Source organism: Oratosquilla oratoria, chromosome 14 (assembly GCF_046742065.1).
Source record: "Oratosquilla oratoria isolate Oo_2021 chromosome 14, ASM4674206v1, whole genome shotgun sequence".
In the NCBI taxonomy this organism is placed as follows: domain Eukaryota; kingdom Metazoa; phylum Arthropoda; class Malacostraca; order Stomatopoda; family Squillidae; genus Oratosquilla; species Oratosquilla oratoria.
In genome coordinates, this window is record NC_134790.1 from 27,594,640 (window position 1) to 27,609,051 (window position 14,412).

The 14,412-nt window shown below is 39.8% G+C and overlaps 1 protein-coding gene across 1 annotated transcript in view; it reads left to right on the forward strand.

Annotated features, from left to right (window-relative positions):
* Positions 1–14,412, forward strand: part of LOC143032533 (calaxin-like) — a 43,623-nt gene that overhangs the window by 15,009 nt on the left and 14,202 nt on the right. Inside the window, exons 2-3 of the mRNA XM_076197400.1 lie at positions 6,956–7,031; positions 12,799–12,962. Coding sequence (XP_076053515.1) covers positions 6,956–7,031; positions 12,799–12,962 — 240 coding nt within the window. The remainder of the gene's footprint in view (positions 1–6,955; positions 7,032–12,798; positions 12,963–14,412) is intronic.

The window sequence follows — 14,412 nt, forward strand, 5'->3', positions numbered from 1 at the left end:
AGAACGAAAGAATCCAGAAGACCATTGTCTAGATCATAGCACCCCTCTCTCTTTCTCTCTCTCTCGCGTTGAAATCTCTGAAGAAGCCAAAGGTCATGGTAAGCGTTTCACCTGCACCCCAAAAAGAGAAGAGCTTCCAAGGGTCATAATGCTATAGGATCATCCTACCACTTCGACCTTGACGAACCGATCTCGTGTTCTGGAACTTGAAAACTGGACAAGTGTATGATTGACGACACAGGGAGGGTTTGATGGTTTAGCCTTGGATAGAGTGCATTCAGAGTCCCATGTCTGGAATTTGAGAAATGAGGCTGGATAGGTGGATAACTGGCCTTGGACAGAATGGATTCAGTCTATAGAAGAGGAAGAGTGGACCGATGTCACAAAAACGTCGAGGACAGGAGGGAGATGGACTGTGGGCAGCAACTGGTGCGCGTATGGTCCAAAGGGTCTCGTTGCCTGGGAACTTTGGTAAAACCCCTAAGGACATGAATTCTCTAGTGTTCTTTTACAACTGGAACAAAATCTTAATATATATATATATATATATATATATATATATATGTATATATATATATATATATATATATATATATATATATATATATACATTGTGTGTGTGTGTGTATGTGAGTATATATATATATATATATACATATATATATATATATATATATATATATACATACATATATATATATATACATACATATATATATACATATATATATATATATATATATATATATATATATATATATATATGAATATATATGCTATCCCTCCCTTCTTTTCAATCAATCAGTCAGCCATCCTGGGTTCACTGGTGAACAAAGGCCTCTTCCATACCATTCTATGACTCACACGACTGTGGCAATATCTGCCACGCTACTCCTGCAAACTTCTCTATCTCATCTCTCCACTTTCTCTCTGGTCTTCCTCTTGCACGATTCCCATCTCGCGGCGTCCACTCCGTAACACACTCGCTCCATTACTCATCATTTGTTCGCACTAACTTGCCAATTAATTTTTTTTTTTTTTTTACCGCCTCCACAATATCATTCTAGTCTGTTCTCTCGTCCAACTTGTTCTCTTACTCTCTTTCAGCGTTACACTTTCCGTTCTCTTTACCTCCTTATATCTCTCCTTGACCCCCTTTAAAGGTGGCAGCACACTATGCTAACATGCTACCTGTTTTTGCTTCTTCGTTTGAGTAGAAACGACTTGGGTTACAATATTCTAGATTTCCGTAAGAATGTCTTAATACTTTGTTTAACATTTGTATTTTAGATTTAACTCTTCCTAGTTCGTCATTCAGCTTTTCACTTTTTGACGCAAATGTAATTTGACATTTGGAAAAAAAAAAACGTAACCGAAGTAGTTTCTACTCAAAAGAAGTAGCAAAAGCAAGTAGCATGCTAGTGAGAAATGCTTAGTGTGCCACCACCTCTAAGACTTCACCTCTTCGGCCGGATACTGCCCCCAAGGACAGAAGCGCTGGTTAAGTAGCTACGACAAAATACAGTGAGCCACAAGAATCCTGTCCCTTAAACATTACCTATGTTTACCTTTGACCAATAAGCCTTTCGGCCACATTCCTAAGCGCATTTCGGTGACTTACATAAATCATACGACATGATCAACGTCTTTCACACCTACATTACGGTAATTTTTTTTTAATGAAATGCAGACGAGTCAATCCCTTAGATTTGAGTTTCTTAATTTTTTTTCGTGCGAACCCTACAAATGACGTCAATAGATTCGCGACCCACTCCCCCATCCAAGCAACAAAGTATTTCTGACAATCACTACAACACATTTCCCTCTCTCCGTGTATCTGATTGTTTGTTTATGTACGTATGTATATATTGTATGTACGTATGTATATATTGTATGTATGTATGTATATATGTATGTGTGTATGTACGTACGTATGTATAAATATATGTACGTATCTACGAACGCATGTAAGTACGTACGTATGTATGTACGTATGTGCGTATGTAAGCTTGTATGGAAGAAGGGTTGTAGGATTTCGCGACATTTCTAGAGGTCGGGACCCCCGTTTAGAAAACCTCCACCCAAGCTGAATAAAATAATTCTGAATTAGCCTGAAAAATATCTAAAGTGTTCCACGGATTTGTTTTCGGTAACGTTTTAAGTAAAAAATAATGAATAAAATACTTTGGGGTTAGCGAAGAGAGCGCTTGTTTTTGATAGCTATCCTTTCCTAGTTGAAATCACCCAACACTTGCCCCACCCCCTTCTCCTTTTGTTTTGGAAAACTGCGTGCGATTGTCATTTCATATCCCCGCTACCCTTACTGACTTCGAGCTAAGCACGGATATATATTATATATATATGTATATATATATATATATATATATATATATATATATATATATATATGTATATATATATATATATATATGAGTGGCAGGGTGGTGAGATAAACACCGAGAATCGTTGAAGCTTTTTATTTACTGACGTTTCGCTCTTAACAGAGCTTCTGTTAAGAGCGAAACGTCAGTAAATAAAAAACTTCAACGATTTCCGGTGTTTATCTCACCACCCTGCCACTCATTTTGTCGTCCATTCTTCAACATATATATATATATATATATATATATGCATACACACACACATATGTGTGTGTGTGTGTGTGTAATGGCCGCGTGCGTGTGTTTGGCTTAAGCCTTTCACAAGCTGTGTTCAACTCGAAACCAATATAAGTGGCCGGGATGCCCCTCTGTTTCTGGACGCCTCATTTTCCCTGGCTATCCGAACAAATGAGGAAAATGTGACGATTGACGACACAACTAAGTATTTTCTGATGTAATGAAAAACTGAGAATCTAGATAATTTTTTCGATACAACTAAGTATAAGTAAATAAACGAATAAATTACGCAAATTGTTAAATTGCTTGTTAAAGACTTGGTCCAATGACGAAAAGTTTAATTTATTCTATATTATTTTTTTTATTTACTTATCTATTTATTTCTTCATTTAATTTTTATCTAAAATCACAACTCTCCCAGTTACTTTCATAATTTTTTATAAATATTTACATTTATGACATTCGAAGCTTCTTGCACATCATTTATGTAACGCTGTTGATATAATGTTCTTATTTAGACATAACTATTGAACAGCTTTTACATATTAAAACCTCACATCACTTTTCATCCAACTCATACGAATTAGTGGAGTAAGATCTCTTTCTTTAATGATTTTCTTTGCCTTAAACCCTTTGCCTCCCCTTAGATTTAAAAAACAAATAAAAATAGATAAAGAAATGAATTAACAAATAGATGAATAAAAAAAATATTCATAAACGTGTTCTATTTTTGGAAAAGGAGGGAAGGAGGGAGGAAGGGAGGGAGGGAGGGAGGGAAGGAGGAAGTTGGTAAGAGGGCAAAGGAGGTTCAAGCCTTGGTACTTGGCCCCCTTCTTCAGTATGCCAACGGCGAGGCCGGCTTAGACGTTCGGGCGCCAAGTCGTCTAGGCCCAAAACTGGTCCGTTTTCTAAAGGAGGGCAAGATACAATAATTCATTTCCCACAGTGCTTATATCTCATTATAATGCAGGTTTATTTATCGTTTATTAATATTTCTAACTGTAATTTAATCAAATCAGGGAATCAACAACTAAAGATTAGTTTAATGGTTTAAATTAAACGATATGCAAGTGTTGACGACACGACTGGGTATCTGGCGGGAAAAATTGAGATGGCGCTTGCAACTGCCCAGTCAACATTTCTGCATACATAACTTTCGAGTTTCTTTCGCTCATTGTTGACCACTTTCATCTGAAATATTTTGTATTCTTCGGGTGATAATCATCATCCGATTTAGATCAATTAGGCCCATAAACGTGGTCATTTCTAATGAAGATCCTTGCTAACTTTCCAATGCTGCGTTTGCTAAAGTATTGAAGTGAATACGTTTTCTTATTTTATTCATTCATATGCTTCTAAGACTTCATAGAAATATATATATATATATATATATATATATATATATATACATATATATATATATATATGGTAATTTCTTTACTATGCTCATACTTATTTTCACGAATTTGATGTAAAGAATATTTCTCTCGGTAATTTGTGATGTTCGTATTTGTAAACGGAATCAGGAATACGAAAATAATATTTCTGTGTAGTATGTCGTCTCACCTATTTCAGGTCAACAAGCTTTTTTTTTCTTTACAAGACACCTTTATAAGAACAGGATGTTGTACCCTGACATTTCTTCTGATCCTTTTCATGCAATTACCCCACCCCCCCCAAAAAAAAAAAATCCTTCGTTAATGGTTTATAAAAAATGAAAAATAAAAACGCTGTAGTGGAATGATGATGCGTTTATTTATTTATGTATTTGTTTATTTATTTATTTGTTTGTTTGTTTATTTATCAACTCATTTGTTTTTTAATCTATTCATTTATTTTTCTTTATATATTCATTCATTTACTGGCTTATTTGATCTTATTTATTTTTTCTCTTATTTGCCTTTTACAAGTAGTTAAAATATCCTTGAGAATAGAGGTTAACTTAATCATACAGGTCTTGCTGTTCTGGCTGGCACACTCATCAACGTAAGAATACACGAGTCGAGAGCCCGTGGCACCAATTTGTTGGCCAACCTTGTTTTCGGAGTCGTTCAAACGAATTCGACTATGGAATCGATTTTTTGTTCTTAGTCCCGAATAGGTTGGGAACGGAAGTCACAGGAAATAATTTTGGCTAGGAAAGGTTAGATTAGATTAGGTTAGGTTAGATTAGGTTTGGTTAGGATGGACTAGGAAAGGTTATGTTAGGTGAAATGAAAAGAGGGTAGGTTAGGTTAGGTTGGGTTAGATTAGGCAAAATGGGTGAGGTTAGGTTAGATTAGGTTATACTAGGTCGGGTTACGTTAGGTTAAATTAGGACATTTCTTCGTGTAACCTATATTTCCATATGACCTTTTATACAATTTTTGTGACCTTTTTTCCTGGGTTGAGGTCGGGATCTCCCTTCCCACCTTTCACCACGCCCCTCAAACCCCCCTTCCCCCGTCCCCTCCCCCACCTCTCTCTCTCTCTCTCTCCCTCTCTCTCAGGTCTTCAACCTCCATATGAATAACTAGACTATCACTTCCATTACAGAAATCTACTTATCTAAGAACATTTCAACAGTATGTCTAACATTCGTATGGATTTACAATCTCTAGTTCATCATTCATTTTTGCTATCTACGATGGAAAGATCATTTTGTGTTTGGAGATTTGAAAAATAAAATATTGTAACCAAAGTCGTTTTTACTCAAACGAACTCTCAACCGTCGGCGCTGGTGGAAACCCAGTGTGATACTCCCTTCAGCCTTGCCCTCAAGATCTATGAGTGTTCTTCAGCAAGGCTATTGCTACTTCCAGGCTACCTCGACTCCTCCTCTCTCCCACCTCCAGTCACGCACAATATGTCTGACACATTTTTATTTTATGAACACGCACATATACACACGCACATGTACACGCTCAATAATACTTATGCGTTCTGATTTATACATGCACGTACACACATACACACGCACACACATACACTCAATAATATTAATGGGCTCCGATTTATACGCACACATGTTCACACGCACACACATGGGTTCTGATTTATAAGCATATGAACATATAATCGTACACGCACACACACACACACTAATTAATTGACTTAACTATTCCGATTTACATGTACGCATGCACACACACACTCACTCAAGAATACTCATGGACTATGCTTTATACGCACATGCACACGTAAACATGCACACACACACACACACACACACACACACATACACACACCATTCCCATACTAAGGAAGGACACTAACAGCTTAGAATATTACTGGCGCGTACTCGGGACCTCATGAGTGGGATGATTCGACAACACTCGCAACGTGTGTGTGTGTGTTTGTGTGTTTCTATAGTGAGAGAGGTTTTCCGCATGACCCCAATTTACGAGAAGGCTTTTGCACAAACGAAGGTCTCGTATTCACAACCACGAAATAGTCCCCAGCTTCTGATGTAATACATCCCTATGGTACTATTCACTCCTATTCTCAGCTCTTCTTCTTCTTCTTCTAATCCTACTTCCCCCACCCCCGTCTCTCCTCCTCATCTTCTTCTTATCCTACTTTCCCCTCCGTCTCTCTTCTTCCTTCCCTTCCTCCTCCTCCTCCTCTTGTTCTTATCCTACTTTCCCATCTGTCTCTCCTCCTCCTCTTCTTATCCTACTTCCCCTTCGTCCCTCCTCTTCCATTCCTCCTCATCCTTTTCTTCTTATCCTACTTTCCCCCTCCGTCTCTCCTCTTCCCCCTTCCCTTCCTCCTCTTCTTATTCTACTTTTCCCTCCGTTTCTCCTCCTCCACCTCCTCTTATCCTACTTTCCCCTCCGTCTCTCCTCTTCCCTCCTTCCCTTCCTCCTCCTCTTCTTCATACCCTACTTTCCCCTCCGCCTCTCCTTCTCCTCACCTACTTTCCCTCCGTTCCTCCTCCTCTTTCTTCTTTTTTTCTTCTTCTCCTCCCAGTTCCTGTCCTCCTTCTCCTTCTAACACAACTTTCTTCCCACAACTTCTTTTCGTTCATTTCCTCCTCCTCCTCCTTCTTCTTCTTCTTCACCTATGTCTCCTGTTCCTTCTGCTCCTCTCCCTCTTTTCTTTTTGCTTCTTCCTTCTCGTCTTAATCATCCTCACCTTCCTCCTCCTTCCACTTTCTCTTCACCGTCCCCTTTCTCCCCATCCTCTTCTTCCACCTCCCCCCTCCCTCTCGTCCTCCTTCCCTTCCCCCTCGTCCTCCTCCCCCTCCTACTCCCCTTGCCCCACCTTCTTCCCTCCTTCCCCCACCTCCTCCCCTTCCCCCCCTCCTCCTCCCCTCTCGTCCCTCCTCCCTCACCTCCTCCTTTTCTGGATTGCAGTCACCTGCGAGGAGGTGGACGCCCTTCTGCACATGTACGAGGTGGCTGGAGGCGGCGCCAGATGGGACGGGAACAAGTAAGTGTCTCCCGGGGTACGACCAAGTTCTCCTCCACTAACGAGGAGTAGCTCAAGTCCTCCTCGATATCGGGGACAAGTACCACAGTAAGTGAGAGCTTTCGTGATACCTCCTTGAGTGAGACTTGAGTGCGTATATAGTATCATGTATGAGTTACACTCAGCACATAAGCATATATAAAGCTTCTTCAGTATATCAGTATACAAGGCTTCTTATAACCTTTTTCTCTTACAAGAAAGGTACCCGAGTCAAAGAACACCAAAATATCTATTCAATCTTACTGTTTTGGTCCTCTGTTCCTAGCCAGTGGTCTGGGAAAGGGACCCGTCAACAAAGAAATATGTTACATGAAGAAGGCATCCGGCTCACGACTGCGTGACGGCGTGACGTCATTGGTGCTGTGAGGAGGCCGATGATTGTTTTGATTTTTATCTATTTACTATTATTATTATTTATTATTACTATTATTATTATTATTACTATTATTATTAGCATTAGTAGTAGTAGTGGTGGTGGTAGTAGTCGTAGTAGTAGTAGTAAAAGTAGTCGTAGTAGTAGTAGTAGTAGTAGTAGTAGTAGTAGTAGTATAGTAGTAGTAGTGGCAATTTCATCATTACTTATTTTCGATGAATTCATGACTAATTTATTACTTAAAGATGTTGCACCAAAAACGACTACTTGAAGATATGGATCTTCTATTTTAGGGCCATTTGCACGATCAAACTGTCAAACCCATTTTGTCAGATTTGTCAAGAGGTTTGAAGAGGTGTCAGACGGTCAAACCAAACGATTAGACCTCAGTGTGACCCGTACATTCATTTACCGTAAATTAAATACTTGTAGCATACTACTTTGATGTATATTAAGTATTTACCTCATCACACAAGTTGACCATACAAGTCTTCACGGGAACTCCCAGACTTGTTTGAGTTTTCCGATTTACTACGTTCTCTCCTAAATGCAGTCCCGGGGGACAGTTTATCTTCTTCATTACCGCGTCCCATGTGCAACCCGGCTGTAAGTCCTTCGGTACCTCTTGAGGAGTGGGTAACTCTTTGTTTCCGACTATTCTATCAGCATACTCCTTTGATGTCACCTTCCATAATGCTGGATGTTCTCTATATATGCTGATAGATTCTTATAACACTTCCCTCTCGTTTCTTTTTCCATAATATTCTTCCGCATTCATGATTTCGACTGGAGATATATTGTTGTTTCCATACATACATATATACATACATACATATACCAAAGGCTGTTTCCCCCTTACAAGGGAGGTAGCCAAAAAGAAAAAGGCATAAAAACTATTCCCACCCATTCCATCCCTAATACACTCCACTCCCCTCCACCCTCCCTCTTATCTTGGCACCTCCTGGATGACGGGTCATCCCTGCATCTTGTCCACTGCCCTGGGTCAGAGGCAGTGTCGCAAGACACAGCACATCCACAGCAAGGCCGCTTCATTAAATCGGCGACCCCCCCTCTCCGTCCCCTCATGCAGAAAAGGAGAAGACGGGGAGAAATCCCTTCGGGCTGCGTCAAATTTTTCTCACATATACTACCTCACCCCCATCCCCCCACCCATTCCACCTCATGCATCATAACATCATCTATATACAACCATTCTCCATTCACCCCTGTCTTCTACCCTCTCTCGTCCTTCCTCAACAGACATTCCCCTCTTCCCTAGAGCCCCTTTCACCCCATCCATCCATCTCATCCTAGGTCGCCCCCTAATGTTCACTCCCTCCACATTTGCCTTCCATACTTCTTTTACTAGTCTTTCTTCACTCATTCTTTCCATGTGTCCAAACCATCCCAATACTCTTTCATCCACCCTATCTCCCAACTCCCTTACCACCCCTGTTCTCCCCCTCACCTCCTTATTTCTCACTCTATATAGCCTAGTAATCCCTATCATACTTCTCAGACACCTCATCTCAAACACATTCAAACTCCTTCTCTCTTCTTCTCTTATGTTCCATGTTTCTGCCAAACACAGTGCTGTTGGCACAATCACTCCTCTTAGCATCCATTCCCAAATTTCTATTTCTCATTACAGTTTTTAATCCACCAAGGCCTTTATTCGCTTCTCTCAATCTTCATTCTACCTCCACCTCTATTCCTCCCTTTCCTGCCACATTCGCACCCAAGTACCTAAAACTATCCACTTCCTCCAGTCGCTCTCCCTTAATGCTCATTTCCAGACTACTGCCACTTTCACCCCTTGTACATCTCATTTCCTTACTTTTGTCCACATTTATCATTAGCTTTCTTCTTTCACATACTCTCCCAAACTCTGTCACCAACTTCCTCAATCCCTCCTCCGATCCTGCTACAAGCGCAGTGTCGTCCGCAAACAACAACTGGCACACTTCCCATTTTTCTCCATTTTCTTTAAATATCTCCAATCCCTGACCCCTTACCCTTGCATTTACCTCTCGCACTACCCCATCCATGTATAAGTTGAACAGCCAGGGCGACATAACACATCCTTGACGAAGTCCCACCTTTACCTCGAACCACTCACTCTCTCCATTTCTAATCCTGACACATGCTCTACTACTCTCGTAAAAACTCTTGACAGCTCCTAGAAGCTTTCCTCCTATCCCGTATATCTGCAAGACCTCCCACAGTGCCTTCCTGTCTACCCTGTCATAAGCCTTTTCCAGATCCATAAAACCCCCCAAAACATCCTTACCTTTTCCTATGGGTTTCTCACATGTCTGTCTTACCACAAAAGATCTGATCTACGTTGTCCTAAATCCACTTTGATCCTCGCCAATTACTCCCCGTTCCTCTCCTAATCATCTCAATCAAAATCATTCCATAAGACTTCCCAACTACACTTAACAAACTAATCCCTCTGAAACTACTGCACTCACATTTGTCCCCTTTTCCCTTGTAAAGTGGAATTATACAGGCACTCCAGCATTCTACCCTCTCACCAGCAAACATTAAATAGCCTCACCAGCCAGTCCACCATCACTGTACCTCCTTTTTTTAGACATTCTGCATGGCATCCATCCAGACCAGTTGCCTTACCTGCTCATCTTAATAACTGCCTTGACTTCATCCTTCTTTATTTTTCCTCCATTTTCCTCACTCATCACGGTAATTTTCTTAGCACTTCCCACTGCAACTATCTTTCCCTCCCCATCCTCCTTCACATTTAGCAGCTCCCTAAAATACTTTTCCCATCCTCCCCTTATTGCCTCCTCTTCCGTTATCATCTCTCCATCTACACCTTTTACCTTTTCTTCTCTACTTGATTCGCCTACTCTTCCTCACTTAATTTCTTTCCAAAACATCTTTTTATTGCTTTAAAAAATTTCTGTCATACTCTTACCCCATTTTACATCTGCTCTTATTTGTCTCCAAAGTGTGAATACCTACTGAGGTTTGATGTTTGACCGTCGATCTCACGATCAAACGATTTGTTGATGACGCCATGTCGCTTGTAGGCCGCCCACAAAAGTCAGGCTCAACAAGACTTGGTTCAAACCGTTTGACAAATAGTTTGACCGTGTTAATGGCCCTTTAGTCCTACAAGTACATATACATATATATATATATATATATATATATATATATATCCCCTTCAGCTGTGTGAAATTGTCTGTTTCCAGCCAAAATAAAATCTACGAAATACGTCAAATGTAGGAATTATCTGAATTCTGACTGGGACTTTATTGTGCATCCCGACCTATGAAGAGCTTTTCCTTAAAGCTGTGAGGAATCGAAAAATCTAGCCAAACAATAAAAAAAAAGTTAAACGTTTCCACACTAGTCTTGAGACAGTCTATCATCGTCTTGATGGAGGCAGTCTGTTTTTTGACGTGAGATAAGAACGTATGGATGGAAATCAAGAGTGTTTGGTTGATAACGACAACAAGCTTATTTGTCGTCGACTCGCAGATTCAAATTGTAATGGTCACAGAACAACAGAAAACTTTTATATGCAGTCACACTGTCACCTTTGTCTCATGTGACAGGATAGCTAAGGTGAATGACATTTACTGAATATCCCAATTAAAATAGAAAATAAAAAAGAATATACAAGAATACTAATGCTTCCGTAAAAGGAAAAGATGAATTTAAAAGAATTCAGATCATATGACTTGTGACAACAGACGACTGATCTGCCGTGCCATTTGGAAGCCGTTAGATCTAAGAATGATGAATTAGTTTAAAACTCACCGAAGGGACTTCCGTTAATATGTCAAGGGAGACTTGAAAGAACAAGGTTTTCAGATGAATACAGTTACCGTTAAACCAAGATTAAGAAAAATGTGTTTCCTGTCTGAGCTATCAATCGGGTTATCTTTGTCCCCTGAGTGATTTTTATCTTTCTTATCAGCCTTACTAAACAAGCGCTTTTCCTGGTGTTATCATATACACAAACAATAACAATGAACTGCATCTACACGTTGTTCATCTGAAACAGAACAAATTGAGAAAATTCTACATAAGAATACAAGACATCTAGATCATCTGTTCGGCTGAATGGCACTGAAAATGTCATTTATCTTTTTCATCACACACATTTAGGATTTGGCCAGTGGGTTAGGCTAGATCAAGGAAAAATGACGTGGATTATAACTTGCCCAATACGCGGAAGCCTAAGGTAGCGGCACACTAGCCTAGCATGCTACTTGCTTTGGCTACTTCGTTTGAGTAGAAATGACTTCGGTTACAATATTCTAGACTTCCGTAAAAACATCTCAATAATGTGTCTAACATTCGTATTCTAGGTTGAAGGCCTCTTAGTTCGTCATTCAGCTTTTCACTATAGGACGCAGGAGTAATTTGACATTTGGAAAATTGAAAAATAAAAGATCGTAACCGAAGTCGTTTCTACTCAAACGAAGTAGCAAAACAAAGTAGCATGCTAGCGGGAAATGCCTAGTGTGCCGCTACTTTCAGCTGACCACCTGTGAGTTTTGCCCGGCCATGATTTGACCTCAGTGCAAGTCTGGGGTTACCAGATTTGGAAGAGGGCGGAGCATCAGTGTTCGGTTGACTGCAAAGTGTACTGACTTGGGCTTCCACATTGTTTGCAAAACATAATAACTTTACATTTCACTATAGAACATTTTGGCTTTGTTTTTCGATGGAGATATTCCTAAGGTTCGTAGTCGAAGTTCACGATCATGCTGTATGTATGTATATATATATATATATATATATATATATATATATATATACATATATATGTATATATATATATGATATATATATATATATGCATATGTATACATATATAATATATATATATATATGCATATGTATACATATATAATATATGTATATATATAATTTATATGTATATATTTACATATATATGTATATTTATATGTATATGTACAACACTGAATGGGTCAGTGATTAGAGATACCTTTTAACAACCACAATACACTTTAATTCTAAGCCATCAAAGACCGACATGCAGAAATTGAAATGTGGTAATGCCAAGGACTCGAACCCGGCATCCTCATGACAAGTGTGGCAGTGACTTACCAACTAGGCTATCAAGAGAGATATAAATTCAGCGCAATATATACATATGTATGTATATACACACACACACATATATATATATATATGATATGATGATGATGATTATGATGATGATGATGATGTTGATGATGATGATGAAAGCGATCCACAAAGGATGAAAGGTTAAAAAACACTAAAAGCCCTATTCCACGCGACATTACCCCTGGTGGGGTTACCGCTATGGTTCATATGTTCTTCCTTCTGCAGGTTCAGGGACGCCATGCACGGTCTTCTGGGCCTGACGGAGGAGACTCTGATGGAGGGCGTGTACCAAGTCTTCGACACAGACCAGGACGGCTCGGTGGGACCTGAAGAATTCGTCGTTTGCATGTCCGTCTTCCTCAGGGGCAACCTGGACGAACTTATTGAATGTGAGTTCGAATCCTGACCTCGACAGCGCAAGAATAGAATTCCTTCCCATAAAGGGGTTATCACAATGGGCTTCCACGGGCTTCACCAGCTCCGACAGTTGAGAGTTCGTTTGAGTAAAAAACGACTTCGGTTACAATATATCTATTTTTCAAATCTCCAAACATTAAATTATCTTTCCGTCATATATAGCAAAGTTGAATGATGAACTAAGAGATTGGAAACCCATACTAATGTTAGACATACTGTTGAAATGCTCCTAGGAAAGTTTAGATTTTTTAAAACAAAGTCATATTCTAGTCATTCAAACGGAGGTTGGAGGTAGAATGTCGGAGGAAAAATGGCCCAGTGTGATAACCCCTTTAGGCACTTTACTTATAGAGGTATTCAAATGGATCAAAGGTTTTAACAAGGATGAAGGAAAGGTCATCATATCAAGACAAGACAGGACTCGTAGTAATGGGTTTAATTTGGGCAAATTTAGGTTTAAAAGGGAAATAAATAAGAACTAGTTTACCAATAGAGTGGTTAACGAATGGGACTGACTTAGTAACCATGTAGCGAGCGCTGAAACAATTGGTTGTCTCAAGAGAAGATGAGACAACTTTATGGATAAGGATGACAGGTGGTAAGGGACATTGGAACTGGCTAGTGTAGGCCTCATGGTCTCTTGCAGTCTCCTCCATTCTCATGTTCTTATGTCATGTCCCTACCAGATACGCATGATCTCACGTTGTTTCTATCCGGAGTGTGATGCACAACCAACAAGATCACAGCCCATCACTGTCATACTTGACGTGATAATCACTTGTAGGATAGAAGCGCTGGATAATTACAGTCCACGACAGCGTCCGAAGGCCATCTGACCCTGAAGCACACCTCGTCATAAAGGCATCATCACACTGGGTTAATTTTCCTCCCGACTGTTGAAGGTAGATTTTCAGCCTGCAGCTTTCGGGAAGGAATTTGCTATGCTGGAGGAAAATCATTTTCTTCCAGCATATCAAATGACATTACCTGTTTTTTTATTTATTTATTTATCTTAATTTATTTTATTTCATTTTTTTATTCTATTATTATTATTATTATTATTATTATTTTTTTTTATAAGACAAAATAGTTTGCCACAGTGACCTTACGATGGAAAAAGTGCTCGAGGTGCGCAATATTGCCAATTAATCTGAGGTTGGAGGGAAATTAGCCCAGTGTGATAACCCCTTAAGTACTACGCACACAGTCAACTTAGGCTCGTTTCACACGTGTCGACTTTTAGCCGTGCGCCGTCCACGACACGACGTCGTGGTCTCAAATAACCATGGGTGTCTATGGATGCTTTCACACGTAGTCGTGATCGTGACGTGTGAAAACGTCCATAGACACTATGGTCAATCGAGAGCACGACGTCGTGTCGTGGACGACGCACGGCGAAAAGTCGATACGTGTGAAACGTTC